General features: G+C 40.2%; 1 protein-coding gene across 5 annotated transcripts in view; it reads right to left on the bottom strand.

The window, feature by feature from the left end:
* Positions 1-24,813, bottom strand: part of ESRRG (estrogen related receptor gamma) — a 607,759-nt gene that overhangs the window by 13,778 nt on the left and 569,168 nt on the right. For all 5 annotated transcript variants that reach the window (XM_058669188.1, XM_058669186.1, XM_058669189.1 and 2 more), the window contains one exon: positions 2,709-2,978. In XM_058669188.1, the coding sequence (XP_058525171.1) occupies positions 2,709-2,978 (270 nt within the window). The remainder of the gene's footprint in view (positions 1-2,708; positions 2,979-24,813) is intronic.

Here is a 24,813-nt window from a genome sequence, read left to right on the forward strand (position 1 = left end):
AAACTTATAGCCAAATTTGCAGCTGTAAGTTTATTATTGTCCTCAACATAATGAACAAAAATGGAATGTGATAATATTAGACAGATAGCATCAAAGAAAATGATCCGAAATGATTATTCCAAAGTAACCTGCATATTGGGTGGGTGGCAAAAGGGGGGAGGGGCAATATTCTAACATGTGGCACAGTTTAGAGATAAAGTTAGTCCTTGCACTTCATCGTTTTTTCTTTAATGTAAGCTTGAGTCTGTCCCTCTTTTTTTGGTATTGGAAGCCCAAAGGAATGTGAGAGTTACCATTAGGAAAATGTGCCACATGGAAATTTTCTGAGAAACTATGCTACTTAACAATCATGAGAGAAAACGAAAGTCTTATTAACTACTTCCTACATTAAACAAGAAAACTAAACTGACCAGTTATTTCATGAAAGGGTTTCTCAACACCAGTCACTACTATAAAGCAGGCCACTTCCTCTCCTAAACAGCACAGTAGGTAGGATCAGAACATTTACAGATCAAATACATTAACAGGATAGGCATTTGGCACAGCAGTTGGGATACCACTGAAACACCCACATCCTATATTGGAGTGCTTGGGTTCAAATCCCAGTTCTACTCTGATTCCAGCTTCCCACTAATGTACAGCTTGGGTTCCATCACCTGCTGCATGGCTCAAGGACTTGGGTCCCTGCCACCACACACGAGATCCTGACGAAATTCTGAGCTCCTTTTTTCAACCTGGTCCAGCCTGAGCTGCTGTGGGAATTGAATGAGTAAACAAAATGAGGCAATCACCGTCTTGGTCTCTCTCTTTTTCTTTTCCAACTTTCAAATACATAAATAAATATATGTTAACGAGTATAACTCTAAGCCACAGACATGAACATTGCTACATACGAAGGTACCAAAGTAGCCATAAAATATATATCCAAGACCTAGAGTTACAAAACTTCGGCAATTTTGATGACCAATTTTAAACATCACTCAACAATTATAATCAGTTAATAATTTACAAAAGCAATCTGAAATAAAAGATATATGGATGTGCTTACTCTATTTAAAAAACAATTAGCCCTGTAATGTTTTCACATAATTTTTTAAGATGAATGTTTTCAATTAGAATCATCTCATGATTAGTAAGTAAAAATGCATCCCCAAAACACTGCTGTAAAATCTTTCATCTAATGCTTAGAGACTCTATAATGTGAAGTCTCTATAAACCAATACATTGTCAGGAAATTTCACTTGCAGGTTCCACTTTGATCTCCTAGAGAAACAGAGCAAGGGTTCTTGAGGGTTTATAACAACAATGCCATTTGTCACACAGAATCATACTTCACAGTTGCACATGAAAGTGGGAGAGGAGCAGTGTGTGGCAAGGAAGATGGTTGTATTCACAATGAAAATTGTGATATGCTAAACTCTATTATGAAGACAAATAGGAAAGTACAACTTCATTGTTGAAAACAATTTCCCTCCTATCAGTCCAAGGATTTGTGCATCAATATTGCAGATGAACTGTTAATTACAAAATCAATTAAAAATTATTTCTAAAAACAGTCACGCGGCCCCAGCTCTCACGGGGGCAATTTGGGCAGAAGGTCTCATCTTGCTAGGACCGCTCCAAATCACAAACTCGTCATCCACAAGTAAGCAAAAGCAATCAGGTTTTTCATTTTTCAGCGCGGCTGAGCCCAGCCTGAGATTGATCGTCACATATGGCCCTAGAAAACAAACTGTCAATACCTTGAATGCTGCAGAATTTGAACAAATAGCCAACCGCCCATTCAAGCCACTCATTGCATCCCATTTAACAGATTTTATTGACAGTTTCCTTCTTGTAATTAAAGGGAAAACTACTGGCCGGCAACCAAGATAAAGTTCAAAGATAGGGTCAAAACAAAAGCAGATGGAGGGGCACGGTGTGACTGTCAGTGGTACACAGCATCAGAGCGTGTTATTGACATGCAGGTATCTAATGATCGGCACGTCATTAGGGAAGGATCTATCCTGAACTTTATGCAAATACTAAGAGGGACTTTAAGACCACGATAAAGCAGTAGCAGAGGCACAAAGAAAAGAACAACAAAGCAACAACGATTTTTACTTATCAGAGGTTACTCCCCAATGTAGCACACTTCACTTCAGATGTAAAGAACACTTATTCCCATAATTCTTATCCCTTCTGCACAGGTAGGACCTTTCAGGAAAGTACTCCTTCAGCAGAATTTGACTTCTGGAGAATTCCAGAATCTTAAGAAACCTGCAACCTTTCAGCAGCAAAATTGAAAGCAACAGTAAATATAGTTCCCCAAGTGAAATGTTTTAATTGTCAAGGGGAAATAGGCTAATGTACAGTTATAATTCACTTGCTTTTATTTATGCACAATGACAATCAAGCACATTTTGTCCTCAAAGTGTCCATTTATGCCACTTGTGCAAAAGCTTATGCTTTGTCTAGATCTGAGTAAATACATGCATAAGATACTAAAAGTTTCACAGCTTTCAATAAGAAAATTGAAAGTTATTCCCGGCAACTATATTTTTCTTCTTTCAAACTTTTCACTAGAAAGCTCCAGTGATTATAATTTTGCTGACTCACACCAAAATTTATACACTAGGCCTAGCAACCCCCCCCCCCAAAGAAGTTAAGGGAAGCGGTAGAAACTGACATATTAAAAAAGGTATCAACAATCATGTCAATATGCCAACCTGAATTAGCAAGAGCTATAGCTTTGAGGGTGACAAATTCTTCTTTCTCCAGCTTCATGCTCTTGTATTTCTTTACCAGCTGCAGGATAGCGTTGTTGAGGTCCAGAAGGCCTGCTAATTTGGACTGGTCTTCGTCCATGATATAATCATCTGCATAGACAAGTTCATCTTCAAATGATAGAGATCGGTATACGACACCGAGGATCAAAATTTCCATCCAAGCACTCTGCAGAAGGCTCATCTGGTCCGCCAGGGACAGAGTGGAGAAGCCTGCACGGGAAGAGAGGCAGGCCAGGTTACTGTGAAGCCAACATTTCACATGCAACACGCATCTCCTGTGGCAGCGGGCTCTGCGTCAGAGCTCACAGCGACGCTGTTTTCATCGGAAGCCCTTAGCAACTTCTGGTCACTTACAGTGCAGTGTAAAAAGACACAAAGCAGTTTCAGTTTGTTGGCATTTTTACACGTTAAAAGCACAGTTGAGCATAACAGAGAAGTGATTTTCTTTCATCTGATAAGAAAACATCATATTCTCTTTAAACATACGTGATTTCTGGCTCAATTATTTAGGAAATGTGCTAGGTGAAGTCAGCTTAATTACCTCACCTCTACCAACTACCTGTGATAAACCACATCAAAGTCAACAGAAAGCCAAAAAATAAACCAAATCATTGGGCCACACAATACTGTACAACTTAGAAGCATATCACTCTCATCGTCATAGGGGATGACGGATTACAACTGGATAACCTTATTTCGATGCTGTTCCTTCACTTACGCTTAGCAGGAATTTCTTGTAATTTCCTATGATAGTTATTTACTTTTTAATTTTATTTGAGGGCCCGACACGGTGGCCTAGCAGCCAAAGTCCTCGCCTTGAATGCGCTGGGATCCCATATGGGTGCTGGTTCTAATCCGGAGGCCCTGCTTGCCATCCAGCTCCCTGCTTGTGGCCTGGGGAAGCAGTGAGGACGGCACAAAGCCTTGGGTTCCTGCACTAGCGTGGGAGACCTGGAGGAAGTTCCTGGCTCCTGGCTTTGGATCAACGCAGCACCGGCTGTTGCAGTCACTTGGGGAGTGAATCATCAGATGGAAAATCTTCCTCTCTGTCTCTCTTCCTCCTCTGTATATCTGCCTTTCCAACAAAAATAAATAAATCTTAAAAAAATTATTTGAAATGCAGATAGAGAGATACAGACCAACAGATTTCTAAAGAACTCTCATCCAATGGTTCATTCTTCCTCATGCCTGCAACAGCCGGGGCCTGGCCAGACCCAAACTAATAGTAGGGTCTTCAGCCTACCCCAGCCCTGCAGGTGACCAGGACCGAATCACTGCGCCCATAACCTGCTGCCTCCAACAGCACGCATGTGTAAGAAGCTGAAGCTCAGAGTCCCACGATGAGATGGGGGCATCCCAAGTGCCATCTTCATTGCTTTGCCAAGAATGTGCCCTGAATTCCCCACTGAGAAATGATGCTTATTATATAAAGAAAGTGGAAAACTTGGCAGCCTGGCATCTGCACCAAATAAAAGACTACAATAAAATTCAATTATTTGCAAAGTTAGATATAACTTTGATTATATCTTGGTAGAAAGGCTATGGGCAAAGGGGGTTCCTGATTGTAAATAGTGGCTCCACTCAACTACTGGATGTGTCACCTTGAGCCAGACAATTATTTGTACCTTAATTTATGCCTGTGGGAAACCAAAAATAATACCCCCTCGACACTCATTTATTATATATATATATCCCACAAATGGTGCAGTGTTGTGTTCTTTTTCTCTGGAATATCTGGCTATTATTTCAATTCTTTATTACAAATCTGACCTGCATCCACACAGGCATATTAAAGTCCCTCTTGAGTTTGCAAACACTTATACTTTTTTTTTTAAAGAAACTGCAATTTTACAGGCAAGGATGGAGAAGCACAATTAAACCCACTTCAAGTAAAAATGTTTACATTGCAGAGGGATGCCTTTTGTATTCCAGAAGGCTATCTCAGTGAAGATACCTGCTGATCAATTATTTTTGCCCTGAGCGTCTTACAGGAGAAATGTTTCGTAAACCTTCACCCTCTCTTCTCCCTATCTCCCTCTTCACAAATTCTGAAGATGCTCACTCCCCACCATGATACCAGAGGCCAGTGGTTCTACAAGAACGGCAATTCTATGGAAGAGGGCAGTATATGCTTTTAATAATGCCATAGAAGAAATTTATATTTACTGTCCTCTGAAATATTAGTCTCCAAATCAGAAACAGGCATCACCCCACACCTTTGGAGGTAAGTGCTCATGGTCACTGTTGTTCTTCTCCATATGAAACTGTTCAGATATACCACAATATTATAAACTACAGCGGCACAATCAAGAATGCATTCTGAATTATGAATGAAACTGATGATTTGCTGTTTGGCTCCCTTACTATACGCACATAATAAAACCATCAAAAGGAATTGAACTGAGCTTTTCTTAGGAAGATCTAAGCATGTGTTTATAAGCCTTTCTTCCATTTTTTCTAATCAAGACGCTTACATAGTGATTGTCTGGGGTTTTTTCCCCTTTCCTCTTCTTTGTCATTACAATTGGGAATTAAATTAATAAATACCACTTCAGCACTAGAGATGTCATAACTGGTAACACTGTAAACAGGGATTGGAAAGAGAAGAATCAAGAGATAAATTGATTAAACGTGGCTTCAAGCACTTCTGAATTGGGGAACATTATTGTCATTCATGCACCACCATCAACAACAGCATGCACACTACCCTTCCTTTCTACCTCCCCCAGAAAAAGCAGGATGCATGGCCAGGTATCTAACTGAAGGAAAGGAACCAAGTGAGAATTTCTTGGGTAAATTAAATAGGAAAAAAAAAATAAACAAACCCTTGCATTGGAAAAGTGAGGGGCACCAAGAAATGGGCCTCTTCCATCCGTCTGAGTTCTGTTGTTGCAACTCTCGCTGCCAGGCAGAAGTTCCCTGCGGCAGCAGGTGGACCAGCCTGGGGTCGGCAGCACCTCCCCGACAGCCCTATTCTCTCGCCCAGACACTGCTGTTAGTAAATAGATTTACACATTCTCCAATCTCCACACATCTTTCTGCCGAATAATTAAAAGCAGGATGATTAGTTTATTGAGTGGAAGGAGGAACTTTTTTATTGAGGTCCATCCACGATTTTATCAGGGCCAGCACTTTTACGGTTGTCAGGGGGGTGCAGGCATCCAATTTTTCTTATCTGCCTGATTAATACAAACGCTGTTTCAGGACGCATTAATTAACAGATACAAATCTACGTTCTCATGGAAGGATCAATACGGAGAAGAAAAGAGGCATCAATGTGAATTTAGTGCTGATGATGGAGAAGGCACGCTATTGACATTTACGTGCACTGAAACTTGAAAGTTGCACGGGGGAGGGGTGGGAGGGGAGGCCCTTTTGTCCCTGTGATTTACAAATTAACAACTTTCCAACCACAGCAACATTTCACACACTTCTTTGGGGTTTCATTAGGCAAAAAGTCATAAAATCTCATTTTTTAAGGTGGATCCTGCCATTGTTTCTTCTGTGCGAATGTCTATGTATGTGTGTACGTTTGTCCTTCCTGCAACTTAACTTTTTCCTTTCCTTGCATTTCTCTGTGAAATAAAAGGGAAAAAGCAAAAGATTAAAAAAAGGTTGTGTGTGTATGTGTGTGTGTGTGTGTGTGCATGCATTAGCATTTGGTTTTGATCAGGGTATGGAATGATGCCCGCAGCACAGGAAGGTTGGACAAGTTTGCTAGTTTGATATCTTCAAGTCTGTTGTGACTGATGAAACAAAATGTAATTTCTGCCAAACTGTAGGAAAAAAAGACAATCCATGATATACAGAAGAAAACAAGAGCCTGGACTTTTGTTGCCCTGTGGCCCAGATTACTGCCGCAACATTTAACCCTTTATTCCCACACCTCTATAATTGCAAACTGGCATCGAGAGACTTTCTGACCACCTACCTACATGCCCGGGCAGCAGTCAGACAACCTGGTTATGACACAGTTATGTCCCTGTGGTCACCAAGAATGTCAGACATACAGAACACCTTTTATTTTTATAACATGAAATTATTTGATCTGTCCTGTGGGTTTGCTAATTATATGGAACCTACATAGAGGCACATGGGTAAAAATAATATCTTTTTCAGGAGGCAAGAACAAAGTGTGAAAACTTCAATGACCATGCCTTAAAAAAAATGCATGCTTTAATCAACTGAATCAAAAAATGTTCAAAACATAGGACTGTCCTACTGGCAAACACACGCAACTACCCCAGGGATAATGATTTGTGTGTGCTTTTACCAGGTACTAAACAGGGTTTCATGGCATTCAGGCCGGAACTAGTGGTCCTCCCATCTGCTCTATTTATAGACTACAGGTTTGGAATAATATTGATATGTAATATCTTTGGAAAGAAATCGTTTTCCAAATAAAACCTGATTTGCAATTGTTGAGCTGTTTGGACATCATGTTCTGTCCATTCCAGGGTCTTTACCATTCGTGTGTGACAGGTTATAGTTTTTTAAAGTACACTGACGCCCTGGTAAGGTATTTTCCTTCCCAGCCGCGACCCGTTCCCGGAAAAACGCTGACAGTTCTGATCTCCCTTCATCTCTGTCCTGGAGCCAATGCCATGCCATGTATCTCAGGCACTCTGCAAGCAGCGTGACTCTCTGCTTTGAGCCGCAGTTAAATAGCATGTTTATCTGCAATCCAGTGTGTTCCAAACAATCCAGGCGACAGTTGGAAGAGCGTCGCTCGGAGGGATCACAATGCTGCCGGAGAGGCAGCTTCCCCAAAGTCACAGGCCGGAGGAGAGCGTGTTCGGAGCCACCCTATGCCTTCTTCTGCTGGAAACCTCGAGGATGACAGTGGTGCCATGGGCAGTTGTCAAGCACTTTTTTTTTTTTAATCCTGGCAAACTGATGCACTTTGCAGTCAATTTACAGAAAAAAAAAAAAAAGGGCTAAGCATTTGAAAGTGTGAAGGGCAAAAAATATCTGACAGCGAGTCTTCAAAAATACACTCTCATTTCAGAAAGCATAAATGTTTATTTCCTGAATGGAGTGTTGACAGAAATAGGCTGCAGCGCAAGAATCTGGGTTTAACTCCTGCTAGGCAGCTTCTTCCCTGCTTTCTTGAAACAGCAAGCATTTTAACTCTTCAGGGTGTCTATTAATACCAGGTCATTGTGGCATTGATTTGTCCGCTCACATTTCTGAACTGTAGTTTCCATGTTTCACCGAAAAAAAAAAATTGATATTTTTCAGCAAATAGTACAGCATGCTAGAATTGTAATTACGTCATAATGACTCAGACAGCAAATGGAGTTCGTAGTGAGAAGATGACTGAGCAGGATTCTTTCACTCCCACACAAATAAAAATGTTTTCAGGAATGAGGGAAGCAAAGAACAGTGACACTAAGAAGGGATCTTCGTGCCCATAAGACACATGGATGCATAATCCACGTTACAGATAAACTTACTGAGCATTTTTATACTAGATGTTCTCCTCCCAAGTGGGCAGAAGGAATTACTTGTTCTATGTATGACTCACAGAATAACAATGCTCTGAATCTCATATGATATTTTCTTTCTAGGTATGTAATTTCATGGACTGTAATTCAGCAGGAGCTAGAGTTAGGCAGTTAGCATAGAAAGTTGGGTTTTCTACATGGTGCTATCAATGATACGTGGCTAAGAAATTTTCTTTAAGAGAATTAATTATGCAAGTACTTAAAAGTTAGAATGCTGACAATATTATTTTTGAATGATTATTCTTAAAGCAAATCATAATACAGATAAAGGGAAGACAGTATTCCCCCACTCCCACCCATGCCCCCCTTTTTTAACAATTTGATCACTTGTTTGAACACTTACTGATTCCATCAATAGGTTTTTGTAGCTCTGTGTTTATTCTTCAAGTAGATCTTTCAAAGAATTTTATGGAATAATTATTTTAAAAGAGTTATTTGAGGGTTGGTGCTAGCACCCTTGAATTTAATGGCTGCCTGCAGATCTGGCATTCCACATGGCTGGGATGCTCCACCTCCAATCCCACTCACTGCTCATGGACCTGGGAAAGGGGAGGAAGAGGCTGAAGTCTTTGGGTTCCTACATCCGCATGGGCAACACAGAGGAAGCTCCTGATTCTGCAGCCACTTGGGGACTCAACTAGGTATCCCTGCCTCCCTCCTGATCTCTGTAACTATCTTTTAATAAACAAATACATCGTTAAAAAAGATAGTGGTTTCACAGAAAAAGCTTTTAAGATTTTTAATTTTTATTGGAAAGGCAGATATATACAGAGAAGGAGAGACAGAGAAAGATTTTCACTCCCCAAGTGGTTCACTCCCCAAGTGGTTCACCCAAGTGGCTACAATGGCCAGAGCTGGACCGATCCTGAAGCCAAGAGTCAGGAGCCTCCTCCAGGTCTCCCAGACAGGTGCAGGGTCCCATGGCCTTGGGCCATTCTCTATTGCTTTCCCAGACCACAATCTGGGAGCTGGATGGAAAGTGGAGCAGCTGGGATACGAACTGGCACCCTGATGGGATCCCAGTGCATGCAAAGTGAAGACTTAGTCACTAGGCTATTGTGCCGGGCCCAGGAAGTATTTTTTAAAAACCCTGAAAAGTACATAGCAAGCTTGAACATTGCAATATATTCAGTAATCATCAAGAAGTTCATGGAAAATGTATGTCATGAAAATTGCATGTATTTTAAAGAATTTTGGGCACCAAAAAAAATAAATTTTAATCCAATTTTCCATGAATTTTTGAATCACCCTCACACATCATTCAAAAAATGATCTGAGTAATTGTAATAAACTAAAGAGAGAGTGAACAGAAGGCTCAAGGTCCCACCACCACTGGAAGCCAGAATTGTCATCGTTAACTGAATTCATGTGTGCAAGGGACCACTGAACACCCACACTGACAGTGTTTACACTTTTCTCTTTCATGGGCACAGAAAATAAAAACATGCGTGGTGGCATTGGTGACATGGTTTACTCACCAACTGTCCCTTATTTCCAAGTCCAGTTCACTAGAAAATTTAAAAGTGTAACAGCAGCTGTGCAAAAACCATTCCAAGAGGCAATGCAGAATAGTCACAAAATAAGGACACCAGGGTTTTGCTTTGCTTTCCTTTGCTTTGCTCTCTTGTCCCTGGAAGAGTTGGCTTTTGAATCATTTCTCATCTCCATTTTAATCAGGACAAAAGCAGTGTCTTAATTCCCGTTGGAACACCTGCAATGCCTTTTCACGAACTCTGGGTCAAACCCACCTCCTGTGCTTCTGGTCTGGCTTTTTGCTGACAGCTCAAGAATGTGGGTCCCTAACAGTCCTCTGATGAACCTGGACTGAGTTGACTCCTGGCTCCTGGCTTTGACTTGGCCCACCCCTGGCCTTTGCCAGTGAATTGATGAAAGACCTCTGTTTACCTGTCCACCTCTTTTAAATAAAATGAAAACTGTAAATAAATATAAATAAACATTTTCAAAAGGACTAGAGACAGGACAGATAAATGCCAATTTCAAATCTACGGAATGTACAGTTCCTCTCTGAAAGTCCGTACTCTGAATGACAGCAGGGGAGCTGAATCACTCCCTACACTCCTTGCTTAACCTCAACTTCATTCTATCCCCCTTTCATCTAAGCCAAGAAGAAACAAAAACTGCTGTGTGATGGGTCGTGGAGAGGTAGGGAAATGAGATGGGCATGAGGTGGGAGACTTTAAAGGAGTCAGATCAACTGATTCTTTTTTCTTTCCCTACATATTACTGCTTACTACTTGAAAATAAGAAAAATTTGCCAGAACAACTCTCTTTTATGATGTGACCAAAATGTGTTCATCCACCAATAGAAAAGGAAGACAGTGCCATATAATATTAAACCTTAAGAGTAAATCTTATAAAGTGACATTTTCAATCTCCCTGTAGAATGAAGACTACCATGTGGAGGCCATGCTGATTCAAAAGAAAAAGAATCATTGCTTGGATCTAACTTGCTCTACCCACCCACTGATACAACTGGGTCAAGGAATACCATTGCATTTATAGGACACCGATCCAGGGAAAAGCAGCCAAGCTGGGATTTCAGGTAAATGGACACTGCTCTCTTCATGAAATTCCCAGGCGTTAGCACCAACTTTGTCCTAATACCTGGTTTAGAAATCAAGCCTGTAAAATAGACATATATGGACTCTATCTTTAACTTTCATCTCTTAAGTTGACAGATGAGTGCATGTGTTTTCCAAAAGACTGTGCAAAATATCTGGTGTCAATTGCTCCAAAGATAAATGCTTCATATCATGATATGATATCCAAGGGAACTGGTCAGTACAGGAAATAGTGAACCAGAGGTCTAAAGATCTGATTATAAGTGTCATTGTTAACTTAGCTCCTCTTGGATTGAGCCTTGTTCCCCAGAAAGATGATGCAGCCCTTCTAACTTCCACAAGTCTGTGAATGTGACCACATTTAGAAATCAGAGTACTGGCAAATGCTGAAACTAAGATAAGGGCATTTTAAGGTGGGCATCGGTATACCATGACTACATCTTCACGGAATCAGGAAAATTAGGCACAGAAATAGACATATTCAGAGGAAAAGATGATGTGAAAACATTAGAAGAGTACTATTTGTGAGTCAGAGGATGTTTGAAGCCACTCAAAGCTTCTAGGGAGGCGTGGTACATATTTATCCTCTGGGTCCTCAGAAGAAATCAAACATGTGAATACCTTGTCGTAGGCTTCCAAAGCCCAGATTGTTAGCAGGTACATTTTTTTTCCATTGCTAAGGACACCCACTGTGTAGGCCTGTGTTACAGTAACCCTAACAAACTAACCCATGTCCACAGTGGACCTGCTTTATAGACCTAATTTGAGAGGTGAACTATACATTTTAGAAGAATTTTTCCATTCTAGTAGTTTCTGAGCATCACAAGCCACACTACTTCTATGAGGCACAAGGCTGTCTGGGTATGGCAAATGCCTTAGACACAGATCACAGACCCGTGAATGAGGAGACCTAAAACTGGGTACCACCTTTGCCACCAAGTAACTGTGAGATTCTGAAGAATGACTTCGACGTCCAAGCTCCTGGTAGGAAAAGAAAAGGTGGGAAAGATGTTCCTAAAATTTGTTCCAGCCTTACATCATTGGGTTCTCAATGGCTCTACTGCTACAACATTAAAATCAATGGATATGCAAGACATCAATGTAGCCTCATCCTCAATACCACTGGAGTAGAAAAAATGATAATGGTATAATCCCTTCCACCCACATTTTGTAGAGAATAAAAGTAGATTACACGAGGATAGGCCTTGGTGCAATGGTTAAAGTGCAAGTTGAGAAGTCTGCCTGGGTTTGAGTCTTGGTTTCTCTCCTGATTTAAGCTTCTTGCTAATGGGCTCCCTGAGAGGCAATGATGGCTCATGCAAAAAACCTGGACTGAGTTTTTGGTTGATGACTTTCATCTGGCCCAGCCCTGTTAGAGAAGAAACCAAAAGATGGGAGATCTCTTTGTTTCTTTGACTTCCAAATAATTTTTTAAAGTAGATTACAACACTACTACAAAGAAGATAGGAACTGTAAGGATTAGTCCAACTAAATGTACATGCACTTCTCTCAGATGGAAGTTTGTTTGCATCCACCATTTTCTTTCCCTCCAAGATCTGGCTCAAGCTTCCATAATTTTGAGGGGTGAGTAATCTTAGCAGCCGCCTTACACAAATACTTATATTTGGTATTTTCTTCTATTCTATCCCAAAGTACTCAAGGAATATTTTAAATAGAAAATCTAATGACTTCATTCATAGATCAGGACAGTTTCTTGGGGATGGACATCTGGTCTTCGGATTAACATGATCATGTGTTTAGCATAGTGCCTCCACTCCCAATCCCAGCTTCCAAGTGATGCACTTTCTGGGAGGCAGCAAGTGATACCTTAAGTAGCTCAGCTCCTAATGTCCACATGGGAAAACTGGATTGAGTTTCCAGCAGTAGGCTGTGGATCGGCCTGGTCCTTCTATTGTCAGATCTGAAGAATAACCAAGTGGAATGGAATGTTCACTGTCACCCCAATGTATGTGTGTGTGTGTCAGATAAATTTGAAAAGAAACACATTCTTGGTTTCCAGTCTCCTATAGTACAAAATAGACTCTGGAATAACACAGAAATTCTTTTGTTAGTTGGCTCCATCTCCTATTATATTTCCTGAAAAGTGTTCTTTCCGGTAACATCTTGGCAGATGTTAAAAAGTGAGTTTATTTCTGAAACCCCTTTGTTAAAACCGTACCTCCACTCCATCCCTAACCACCAACTGCCTCACCGAGAGTTCTCCATTGATCTATCACCTCACTTTCTTTGTTTATTTATAAAATCATTCTCAAATACATAAAAGCATTCATTTTTCTTATTGCCACAATCACTGATCCTAACAGCAACTGGGGATACTTACAAAATGTAACAATAAAGTGGGAAGAAAACACAAGTATGAGTGATGACAGAGGTAGGGGAGTGGGTGTGATGTCGCGTACCCTGAAAGACACATCCATATCCTCCTTACAGCAGTCGGCCATGTTTTTTCACCTCCTAATGGTACAGAGCTCCTCTTCTTCACATCCTGATGTACCTCCTGCCTCCTACTGTGCTGGTCATTTATTAGGTGCTCAGTAAGAATGTCCTTTGTGTAAGAATGGAGAGCTTTCAAACAGCTCAGTGACTGCCTATCTAAAACAGGTAAGAGATAGAGATAGTTCCAGAACTCAGCTCCTCCACATCAAAAATAAATACATGATGATGTATAGCTAAAAATAATGGCCTAATAATTTATTACTTCAAGAGATATATATTAAGGCACTGACTATGTCTGAAGTTCTTTGCTTGCATCTACCTAGTGTATGAGATTTTGGTTAGAGTGACTTTGATGAAGTCCTGCCAAAATTTTTTAACTTTGTCCATTTATTCTTTAATCTGCAATTCAAGTTGATCATATAGCCTATATACTTTTCTTCTATTAATATAAAACCATAATAGTGTCACTGAGACTTATTATTTCCAAGCACATATGATCAGATTACCCACTGTATCCTAATTGGATAATTATATATTCTGACAATGTAAAACTTCTGGAAAATGTATAAATTTTTAGAACTGAGGACTTTAAACTTGTGAAATCCTAATCCAATCAAGCCAGAGATGAAAACAAATCTTCCTCGGTTCTCTGTACTCCCAAAAAGATCCCATGTCTACCAATTTTATATAAATTCTTACAAGACTTTAATCTAGCTTTTGTGCAGTTCAAGTAAAACCTTCACATGAAGATATTTTTCAGTTTTTTCTTCACCATGAATCAAAAAGAGGAAAGATAAAATAGCAGTTGAAAACGTATTCATGCAGCATCACTCCTACACTCCATTTTAAGAGTCAGCACATATTCACTTGTCAGAGTCCAGGTATTGACAATACCACAGCACTGAGCAGCACCTTCAAGCGGCAGATGAGACATTTACCCATTGCCAAGATGCTGCTTGTTTGTTATAACCATTTCCCTGTGTCTGTACACAGAGATATTACTGGAATCTAAATGCTATTTAGCCATGTTTCAGGTTTATCAAACTGGTTTACATATCCATTCCTAAATGGTAATGTTGAAGAAGAATCACTTCCACCTGCTCAGGGAATGAACATGGGCCCAGGCAGCCCTATGAAAATCTTCTGGGCCACACAGCAACTCAAGTTCACCTAAAATTCTGAAAGTTAGATTTGAGCTACTGACTAATGAAGGCAGAGGTAGAGATCAGCAAGGGTTGAGGGTGGAAGGGAGGGAAGGATGGAGGGGAGAGGAGAGGAGAGGAGAGGAGAGGAGAGGAGAGGAGAGGAGAGGAGAGGAGAGGAGAGGAGAGGAGAGGAGAGGAGAGGAGAGGAGAGGAGAGGACTGTCCCAGGTTTGGACTTACGTTGAGATAAACAGAAGTTGGTTTGTGTAGGATCTCTAAGAGAAAAATCACTTATAATCCCCCCATCAATTTAAAACATCCTATCTTCCTAATTTGTTCCTTAATATATAAATAAGTTCCAGCAAGAGCCCTAATTAATAGAAATTCAGTGTTTGCAGAGTTCACAATGATCTCTCCCCTGGTCTTTTTACTGGTAACAAGTGGGGGGAAATTCTTCAGATGTGCTTTCTTCAGTTTCCCTAAAACAGAAGTCACTGGAACTCACTGTCTAACTTACACCCTAGAAAAAGAGGAAGAAAGGAAAAATTAGGACGTCTTCTGCATAAATCCCAAGTTTAAGGATTTACAGCCCAGGCCATTAAAAACAAAGTGTCATATGTATTCATGAAAGAATAGAGAAGAAATATGTTATCCATGAGATGCATGTCACAGATATGAAAATATAGCCTGCTGACCCTGAAACTCTACATTCAAATAATATTAGAAATATTCGCTATCAGTGCTGAAAGTCCTGGGCATAATTTGTGCTCCAGACAGCATGAAGAAACAGCTTATCTGAATTTCTTGTCCCAAGAGTTCAGTGTAAAGTCAGGCTCCCACACTATTTTTCTCTGTGGCTAATGAAGATCTGTTTACGAATATTTACTCCCAAGATCACGGCTGGTGTTTCTGGCTCAGGCGGCACTAAGTCATTACTGCTTGGCACAGGTTCCACTGGGAAGGCTACCAGTTATCTTCTCATTGACAATGAAGGCAACCCCTTCGATTCTTCTCTGCCCTCCCTTCTTCGTTTCTACAGCATCCCCGATTTGGACAACTGGCCAACTTAAAGCCAAACAAAAAACAAAACAGAACACAGCTCCTGGAACTCCTCAACCCCATGAATGCATAACTGCTATCAGCGGGAAAAGGCTGCTTGTCCTATTTGCAGATACATGGTATACACACCAAATCTGCACCTCTCCTGATCATTCTTTCTTAGGAGCTCTTCCATTCAAAAGCAGAACGGAGGAGGCAACTGCAGGCGCAGAGCAAAGCTCTCACGCTGTAATTTCTTTCTTCCCTAAATGGATGAGAGTGCCCACAGCCCTACCTGGCAGCCTCTCTGCCTTGATTTGCTGGGAGACATATTTATTTTTGCATCCCACCTCTTTCTTCTGCTGCAACCAGTCCCTTTCATGTCATGAATACCTTGCAAATAAAGGCAGGAGCTCCTAGAAATTCTTCTACCAAGACGATGCATGAAGGGTTACCCTCCATGGATGAGGCTATTCTGAAGTTGTTCTATTTCCTGACACGATTTCAACAGCACTAATATTACCTTGGAAGCCACAAACTCTTAAGTCTGCAACAATCCAAAATCAAAGTGGGGAAAAAGGAGAGAGACGGGGGAAAAAAAAAAGTCTGCCTGATTCTAATACACCTAATTAGCCATCGGCAGATTCTTAATTGCATACATTAGGATGATTCCATAGTGGAGATTAATTCTAAATATACCCAAGCAGCTGGTTAAGATGCCATGGATTACAGTATGGACTGTACTTTTCCACTTAATTAGATATCAAAATTAAGCAGCAACAAGCATTTTGACATAACGGGGATCAAGCCGCTGCCTGGCATCCCAGAGCTGCACTAAAGTGACCGCTAAACAGAGCCGCACAGATGGAGAGATATTAAATGCCGCACTGGAAAGTAATTTCAAATAATAAAATATCAATATTTACATTTTAATTACCCCTACTGAGAGCCGCTCTGTCATTTTCACTATTGCCGACGCAGCAAGGGGTAGTGGAATGACATTGCGGCTCTGGCTGCAATGACTATTTTGTTTCCATTAAAGAATGACAAGTGTTATAGAGGCAGTGACACTCGGTGTGTGAACAAGAATGACAGCAGATCAGAAAATTCCTATTAAGGGACTAAATGCCTCAACAAGAGAATTTACTCTGAATACCAGTGCCTCCTTGAAGCACATAATCCTTTCCAAATTTTCTGCCGAAAGTTTATTATTAGAGAGGCCCAGGGGAAGTTTTAGTCTCCCATGAAATATTTATATCTGTAAAACATTATATGGTGATTGTCAATTTAAAAACAATAACACTTGACGTGCACAAATATCTGGAGCTATATATAAATCATAATGCAGCAGGGGGAGTTTCTGGAATTTTTTTTCTAGATTCTCTCACTGGAATGGACAATACCATCTGTAATAGTTCCTAGAAGCATATCTATTTCTTCCCAAAACAGTGAATGAAAGCTTTGGATGTGGTTTAGATTTATTATAATTAAAACATTGGGTTTGTTTTCACCATCTTTTCACTGATATTTTATTGTACGCAACCATGTTGACAATAATCTCTTTAACATACATAATAAAGATGAGGGGATCATAATTTGTATGTGACAACACATACCAATGTATATGTCTATTTTTTCTTTAGCTTCTATTATTATTTAAATATAGCAAATTCTCAGTGGTTCTTGCAGACCCTCATCAAATTTAATTACTCTTTATGGAGTATGAGGATGAGATTATGAAGAGAATTTTAAAAAAACCTAAGGTGTATATTAGATGTAACATGCTGTATTCACAAGATAATAAATGAAAACAGTAAAGTTTTCCTTTGGGGATGACTGTCAAAACTATAGAGATCTTGAAAGAATTTTAATGCCCCAAGATATGAGAGAGTGTATAAGAGAAGCTCCTTGGTCAGTATACTATAGGAGGCTGTTAACTGGCCCTTTATCCCAGAGCCTGCATTTATTTAATGTGTAGAGATGAACGGCCATAAATGTGATAAATGGCTCTAACAGGAAGCTGTTCAGAATTTTTCAAAAAAAGAGAAAAGGGAAGTGGGGAAGCTATGTAGATTTCTGCAGTCTCTTTTCCTCTCATTCCTTTCAAAATATCAATGTTCAAGTTATAATAAAAACTTAATAATAGGCATGGTATTTTCATGTGTGTATCTCAAGTGGGTGATGTTCCTTTCAACAACAAGAAACAATACAAGCACATTGGGAAGTATTCCTTAAGCATCTCTAATGTTTTCAGGACAAGAAAGATCCCCATTTCTCAGTTACCAGCACCTTTTAATTTCTGAAAGAGCCATGGTTGAAAATCTTAATTAATTGTTCCATACTGCTTCAGGATCATTATGCAATGTAATAAAGGCCGTGTAATTATGAAATTTTACAGCCATTACCAAGGCTGATGGCTCGTATTTCATCCTCAGCTGGACCCATTGGCTTTTAGGCACTTGGCTCCCTTTTGATGAACTACAGACAGATCTATCAGGCCCAAACAATATCCAGGCTAGGCAGCTATAATAGCTACCTACAGATGAAGCCATAGATAAAGATAAACTATAAATCTGTGCACACACACACACACGCCCATGGACAGAGGAGACACCCAGAGGGAGTTGCCCCTGCAAAGGCGTGGTCCCACATCTCTCACCCATTTGCTCCAGAACAGGGTGGATCTCATACAAAAGTCAATGAGCCCAAAGTGTGTGTCACATTCATCATCCATACCTCAAAATCAAATGAGAAAAGGGATGTCTATGAGCACTGTGTTTGTTGCATTGGGAAAAGAGCAGAAAGTACTCAGACATCCCAGCACCTATTTCAGTGGTGCTCAATTAAGGTGAGGAGTGGGGGTGGCTAGATTTATGAAATTTTGTTCCCAGCACATACGTGAATAAAGCATTCTAAAATAAAATCTCTAAAGCCAATTAAATTATAGCTCATAAAAACAACTGAAAATCGGCAAAACCTGAAGCTGACACATAGACAAGAAAAATAAAATCACACTCCTGTGTAACTAAAACCTTTGTCGCTCACACATCTAATTGATTGGGTGTAAGACCTCTTGCAGCCTTGGAAACAGCAACAACTGTTGTGCTTCGGGTGTTTCTGACATAGGTCTCCTGGCAAATTTAGCATTTCTGTAAATCCTTTTAAATACTCAGGCGGCAGCCCCGAGTGCTACACTCTAGGGAGCATCGAGCTCAGCTCTGCCTTTGGGATATGGCAGTGGTTTCACGGAGCTAATGCCCTCTGTCCTCGCGCTGGCACCGGCCCCCTGCTGGCTTATTGCATGAATGTAACCAGACAGCCAGTGTGTGTCATAGCTTAACCTGGAGAAAAAGCCCATCTGAGGCCAATGCCATTCTGGCTGCAAGCTGAAACAGTGGCTTATGCAGAGCTCGCAAGAAAAGGAGAGGCTGCAGAAGTCTGAGGCTGTGGCTTTGGGTGTGTCCATGTATGGGAGGTGGGGAGTACATTTCCATGCAGGATGTCTTTAGTGCACTAACATTTAGACTAACTGCTAGTACCTGTGGTCACCTATTGTCACATGCCATGGCCCATGTTCCTTCAGATCCTGTGTGATCTAAGTTACAATTAGTCAAGTCTGGCTCTTCTTTTCCTCCCTCCAAAACTTTCTCTTCCTGTTGCCATTGTAACACTTCTTTGTTACATCTGGTCACACACATGGTCTTTTCCCCCCCTTCTGTTGTGCCATTTTTTCCAAATGATGTCTTCAACAAGTCTCTCCAAGCTTCTTTCTTCTTTATCCACCTGCTCTTCATTTCTTTTACCAGCACCTATTTTTCCCAAAAGAGCTAGAATCTCATATTTCTAATTCCCTACAGGCAATTCCTACAGAAAAGTCTCATAGAAAGCACATCTCGAACTGCCTAAAATGGAACTCCTTTTCTGACCAAACTGATTCCAAAGAAATTTCCTTTAGCGTCATTGAGTAGTGACCAGGACAGAACTGAAGTTTGAGTTATATTCAACTCTTCCTCTACATTCAGTTGTCCTATGCTGTATTTCTGTGTGCCAACTCTTACTTCCAGGTGCACAATCCATTGCAGTCCATCATTATCTTCCACCTGAGCTAACTCCACAGCATTCCAATTCACAGCTGTGCTGACCTGAGTCTCTTTTCTTTCACAACTACGTTCAGTAGGGATCATCTCTTCTCCCTGTTCTGATGGTTTCTGTGAGGTTCCATTTAACTTTCTCTCTTCATTTCTTGCTAAGAAATGATGATAATGATGATGATGATGATGATGACGACGATAAAAATTTGTAAAATGCACTGAGGACTTATTGTTAGGCAGGCACCATGCTAAGCACTTCAATTTATCAAGTGTCTATTATGAGCCAGCCATTAGGAACACAACAAAAGACAAAACACGGGTCTGTTGGGGTTGAATAATAATAAAATGGAAAGTGATACAGTCGTGCTATCAAGAAAAAAATGTTCAAACAGCTAAGCAAGAAGTCAGGCATTTTGAATGAAGTGTGGAAAGGAAGAGGTGCTACTGTATGCCAAGGCATTAAAATAAAGTCTCCGTGAAATCAGATCTTTGAGAAGAGATCTGAGGGCAGAGAGATGGTGACACAAATTGACTGCTTATGTCCTCCCACCTCCACACCCAACAACATTTCATCTGTTGCAATCCAACACCCAACCCAAGGCGATATTATCAGGAAGTGAAGGTCATGAAGGCAGATAGGACCACCAGGAATTGGGATTAGTGTTCTTACAAAGAGGGAACCCAGGGGCTGTCATTGGGCATAGCAGTTCGGATGCCATCTGGGATACCCACACCAAGAGCAGAGTTCCTGTATCAAGTCCTGGCTCTGCTTCCTGATGCGCACCCGGGAAGGCAGCAGGTGGAGACTCAGGTCCTTGAGTCCCTGTCACAGCAGAGGGCTGCAGGCTCCTATCTTTAACCTGACCCAGACCTTTCTCTCTCTCTCTTTCAATTTCTCCCCAGTCTCTCACCTTTTTAAGTAAAAACACACAGTTAAACGAATAAAAGGAACCCAGAGAGGTGCCTTCATCGCTTCTCCACTTTCCCACTTTCTCCATGTAGGGACCCAGGAAGAAGATGCAAGTGGCCCTGATGAGACACCAAATATGCTAGTGCCTTAACCTTGCACTTCTCAGACTCCAAAAGTGTGAGAAATAAAATTGCAGGTTGTAACAAGTGGCCCAGACTCTAGTGTTTTTAGTATTGAAGCTGTAATGGTCTGAGATAACTGTAGACAGGCATCTTGGACACAGGGAATGACAAAAGACTCACAGGCCAAGAAATGATTACAAAGCCCAGTGAGATGGGAAGGGTAGCAGTAATGAAGCAGAATTGTCACCAATGCTTTGAAGGTTTTAATGGTTTTACCAGGATACGGGAAAGCAACTAGGAACAAACAGGAGACTGTATCTGACTTGTGTTCCTAAAACTAAGTAAGGAAGAGGTACAGGGCAGCTACAAACATTTCATTTTCATTAAAACCTTGAGGATGTTTATATAGCTGAGAAGGATACATGCCCATGTGGACCACTGATTAAGGTGGGACAGGTCAAGGAACAGGGGAAAGTAGATGAGACCATACTAAATTTTTTTTAGAAATGCCTCCCAAAAGCAAAACATTGACTAAAATACTTTATAATTATCATTTGAATATATGCATCGATCCTTGCAAATGTCATACAACACACTGTAAAGTGAACAACGTATGTATGTGTTATAATAAATATTTTCCCCATGGTAAAATACAAATAAATAAATAAATAATGTTTGAAAACCTTGTGGAGCAAAAACTAGTATCTTTCCCACTTTACACGTGAGGAAAGTGAGCACAAACTCACTTGTGGTCTCCTGCTTAAAAATATTAAAATGGTGATTTGCACTCTCGCCACGTGAGTTCAGAACACAAAATCTCATCACAATGCAGTGCTATTCTCTTCCTATATTCCAACAATAATTTATCTTTTCCCAAACAAGGCATGTGTTTTAAAACCTCTGTGTTTTTAATATTTTCTTATCTTGCTTTTTTCTCTTTCTGCTAGTCCCAGGCCTCTCATCCACATCTGAGAGTTTTCCTACAAGTATTTTCCTAATGAACTCAATTAGAGTAATACTGCATTCTCTTCTAGCTTCTCTACTACTTTGCCCCATTTCTGTTATTACATTTTGCCAGCACTTCGGGGATAATCAGGTTCCCTATGGTGTCATACTATTTATTCATGCTTGTACAGCTTGGCAAATAGTGGATTTTGTAAACTTATTGTTTTGTGTGTGAAATATTTGTGTGTGTGTGTGTGTGTGTATGAGAGAGAGAGAGACAGAGAGAGAAACAGAGAACATACGGAACTCATAAGGCTTAGTGATCTAAATGATCTTGATCCAGGTTTGGGAAACAAGAACATAAATGATTATGGGAAAAGCAGAATGTTCATAACTTGGTTAAAAGCAAAAACAATGTCTCTGAAAAGAGCTTCAGAACAACACAGTTACAGAGCAGCCCAGAAACAGTTTCCCTTTCCCCATCTCTCTCTCTCTCTGAACTTCTGCTGTAAAAAAAAAAAAAAAACTGGAAAGCTAAGCCTCAGGAAGTTTCTCCACTGTGCCTGTTCTGTAGGCGACTTAGGCAGTTCAAGAACTCCTCAAGGGTAACCCAGGAGAAGCCAGAAAAGCTTGAAGAATCTGCAAAAGAACAGGCCGCAAATGCACCCCGCAGCCCAAAGAGAACAGCCTCAAACCTCTTAAATGAACCCTAACCATCATCCTATTCCACAGCTTAACACCAAGTTACAGCTCCACAAGCTTAGATTTAAATCTCCTGCAAGCCAGGCACCCAATTGAGAGAAAATGTTTCAAGGAAGCTCTTAAAAGCTCCTTAGCCCTGGATGATGCAGCCTAGGTAAGTGCAGGAAATGATTCTAGAAATCAAGTTGTTTAAAACATTCACTGACCATATGAGGAAGCTAATGACACTGAGTAAGACAATTCCCATAATTATAGCAGTTAACCATCACTAATTTACAATCAATCATAGGATTTAAACAGTTGCTGTCATGACACGGTTTAAGATAGATTAAGTGAACTATCCTCATTTCTCAAAAATTTGAGTCTAACCTTTAAAACAGAGTCTTGGAAAGGAGAAAGATTCCAGTTGCACAAACGAAGTCTAACTTGGAAGCTTTGGAGGGACAGCTCCTCAAGGATTAAGAAGGGTGAAGTCAACAGGGAAACATGGATGTGTTTTGCAATTCTACATACTAGATGATGGTTAGAACGTATCTTCTGGTGCTCTATTGAAAGAATCCAGAGAATTTTCACAAATATAAGCTTGTAAAAATGATAGCATGCTTCTAGCATCATTTGGAAGTATGCAAGTTTAATTACTGCATTATTGCATATTTTAACTCATAGGTAACTCAATTAGAGGATATGTTTGAAAGCACCATGACAGTCAGTTTCTGACCTGTACCTCTCTCCTCTCTGGCACATCCTATTCCAACCACTTGGGTTTCCTTGCCTTTATTCATTTTTTACCTCACCTTGATGCACAGAAAACTCGTCTATCTTAGATGCAAGAAATCCTCACAAAAATTTTTCTTTCCAAAATATTTCTTGATTGTGCCCACTACATATAAGCCTAAAAGGGTTACTTTTAAGAACTCCATTGGAAATATAATTGAAATACAGTTAGAAGCAGGAAAGAAAACAGCATAGTTTAACAAAGGAATTAGAAATTGACTCCTTCTCTCCTTCCCTACCATTTTAGGAGATACTGTTTGTTCATGCTGCATGTAGCACTTACATACTTGAATATTTCTACCTCATCATACACCTATGATAGAGGTAACCTTGGGAGCTTTCTCTATGATGTCTCCCACTGAATTCAAGCACTACTATTTTCATATACTGAACACTGCCAGCAAAGCCAATGGACTCGGCTACTTGTAACAGTTACACATTTTCATATTCCACACAGAAAAATGGACAATCCTTAGTACATGTATTTTTCATTTATTACACAATTTTCATTCTGAGAAAAGATATAAGACCAGATCAATTATTGAAGCCTCTAAGTCAATTCAGGATATAGTCGTAAACACATCTTATTTAGTTGATTGTTTAATGTTCATACACTAAAGTAGGTGCTCAAATGGTCTTCAAATGCAAAAATTCACAGGAGCAACTTGTCTAAGTCAGTCAACATTATTTTGAAATAAGATGCTTTCAGATTTTTCACTGAGTTCAATTTGGGACAGACATTTGGCACAGTATTTAAGCAACTGCTTGGGGTGCCTCTATCCACTGTCAGATGTGCTGGCTTTGAGTCCCAGTTTTGTTTCTAATTCCAGCTTCCTACTATCGAGCACCTGGGGAGGCCACAGATGATGTCTCAATGCTTGGGTCCCTGCCACCACATGAGAGACCTGGGTTGAATTCCAGGTTTGAGGTTTGGCCATGGCCCAGATCCAGTTGCTATAGGCACTGGGCAAGTGAACCAGGAAATGGTAGCTCTCTGTCGATATTTCTCTGTGTTTCTTGGCCATTCAAGTAAAATTTTTTAAAAATTAAACTGTTAAGAATACTTTCATGTATAGAAAAGTTTTTGGAAAGCAATAATAACCAGCATGTGTAACTGTAATGGGGCTACGTGCTACTAGCATCTTCAGTTTCTCTGGATCTGGCCTAGGATGAATTTGAAAGAACAGTTAGAGATGCAAACTAATTCAAAGCCAATTATATCCCAATATCAACTTTTCTTTATTATGCTTTTACAATAGTTCTCTAGACATGATAATTCCTATTGTGCTTGATTAGGACTTAGGCTATTTGAAATTCAACAGATTTGTTTCCTTAAGAAAGAACATCCAAGGATTTTTTTTCATTCCTATTGAAAAACCAGCAGTTTTTTCAAGGTATTTCCTTATAACCTAGGAAAATGACATTTACTAATGTGTCGAAGAGACAAACATTCGTTTTTGAGGCAGACAACACTAATAAAGAAGAAAGGGTTCAATGTCCTAGGTATTCTTCCAAGTTTATTAATTAGGTGGAAAGCCTTTCCCTCTGGAATAGAGCGAGGTATTTATTAACACTTCAGCCCACAAATAGAACCAATGTATAGCAAAGGAGGTAATTATTAAACACACCAATCCCTTTATCTACTTGGCAGGGACAACCCAAAAGACGGTTTCCGATTATGATCTTATTTCATGATATTTTAATTGTGCTTCTTAACCTGCTAAATTAAAAAACTGCAGGGCAATCGCACTTAGATCACAGACAAAGGAGATC

Source organism: Ochotona princeps, chromosome 10, assembly GCF_030435755.1.
Source record: "Ochotona princeps isolate mOchPri1 chromosome 10, mOchPri1.hap1, whole genome shotgun sequence".
In the NCBI taxonomy this organism is placed as follows: Eukaryota; Metazoa; Chordata; class Mammalia; order Lagomorpha; family Ochotonidae; genus Ochotona; species Ochotona princeps.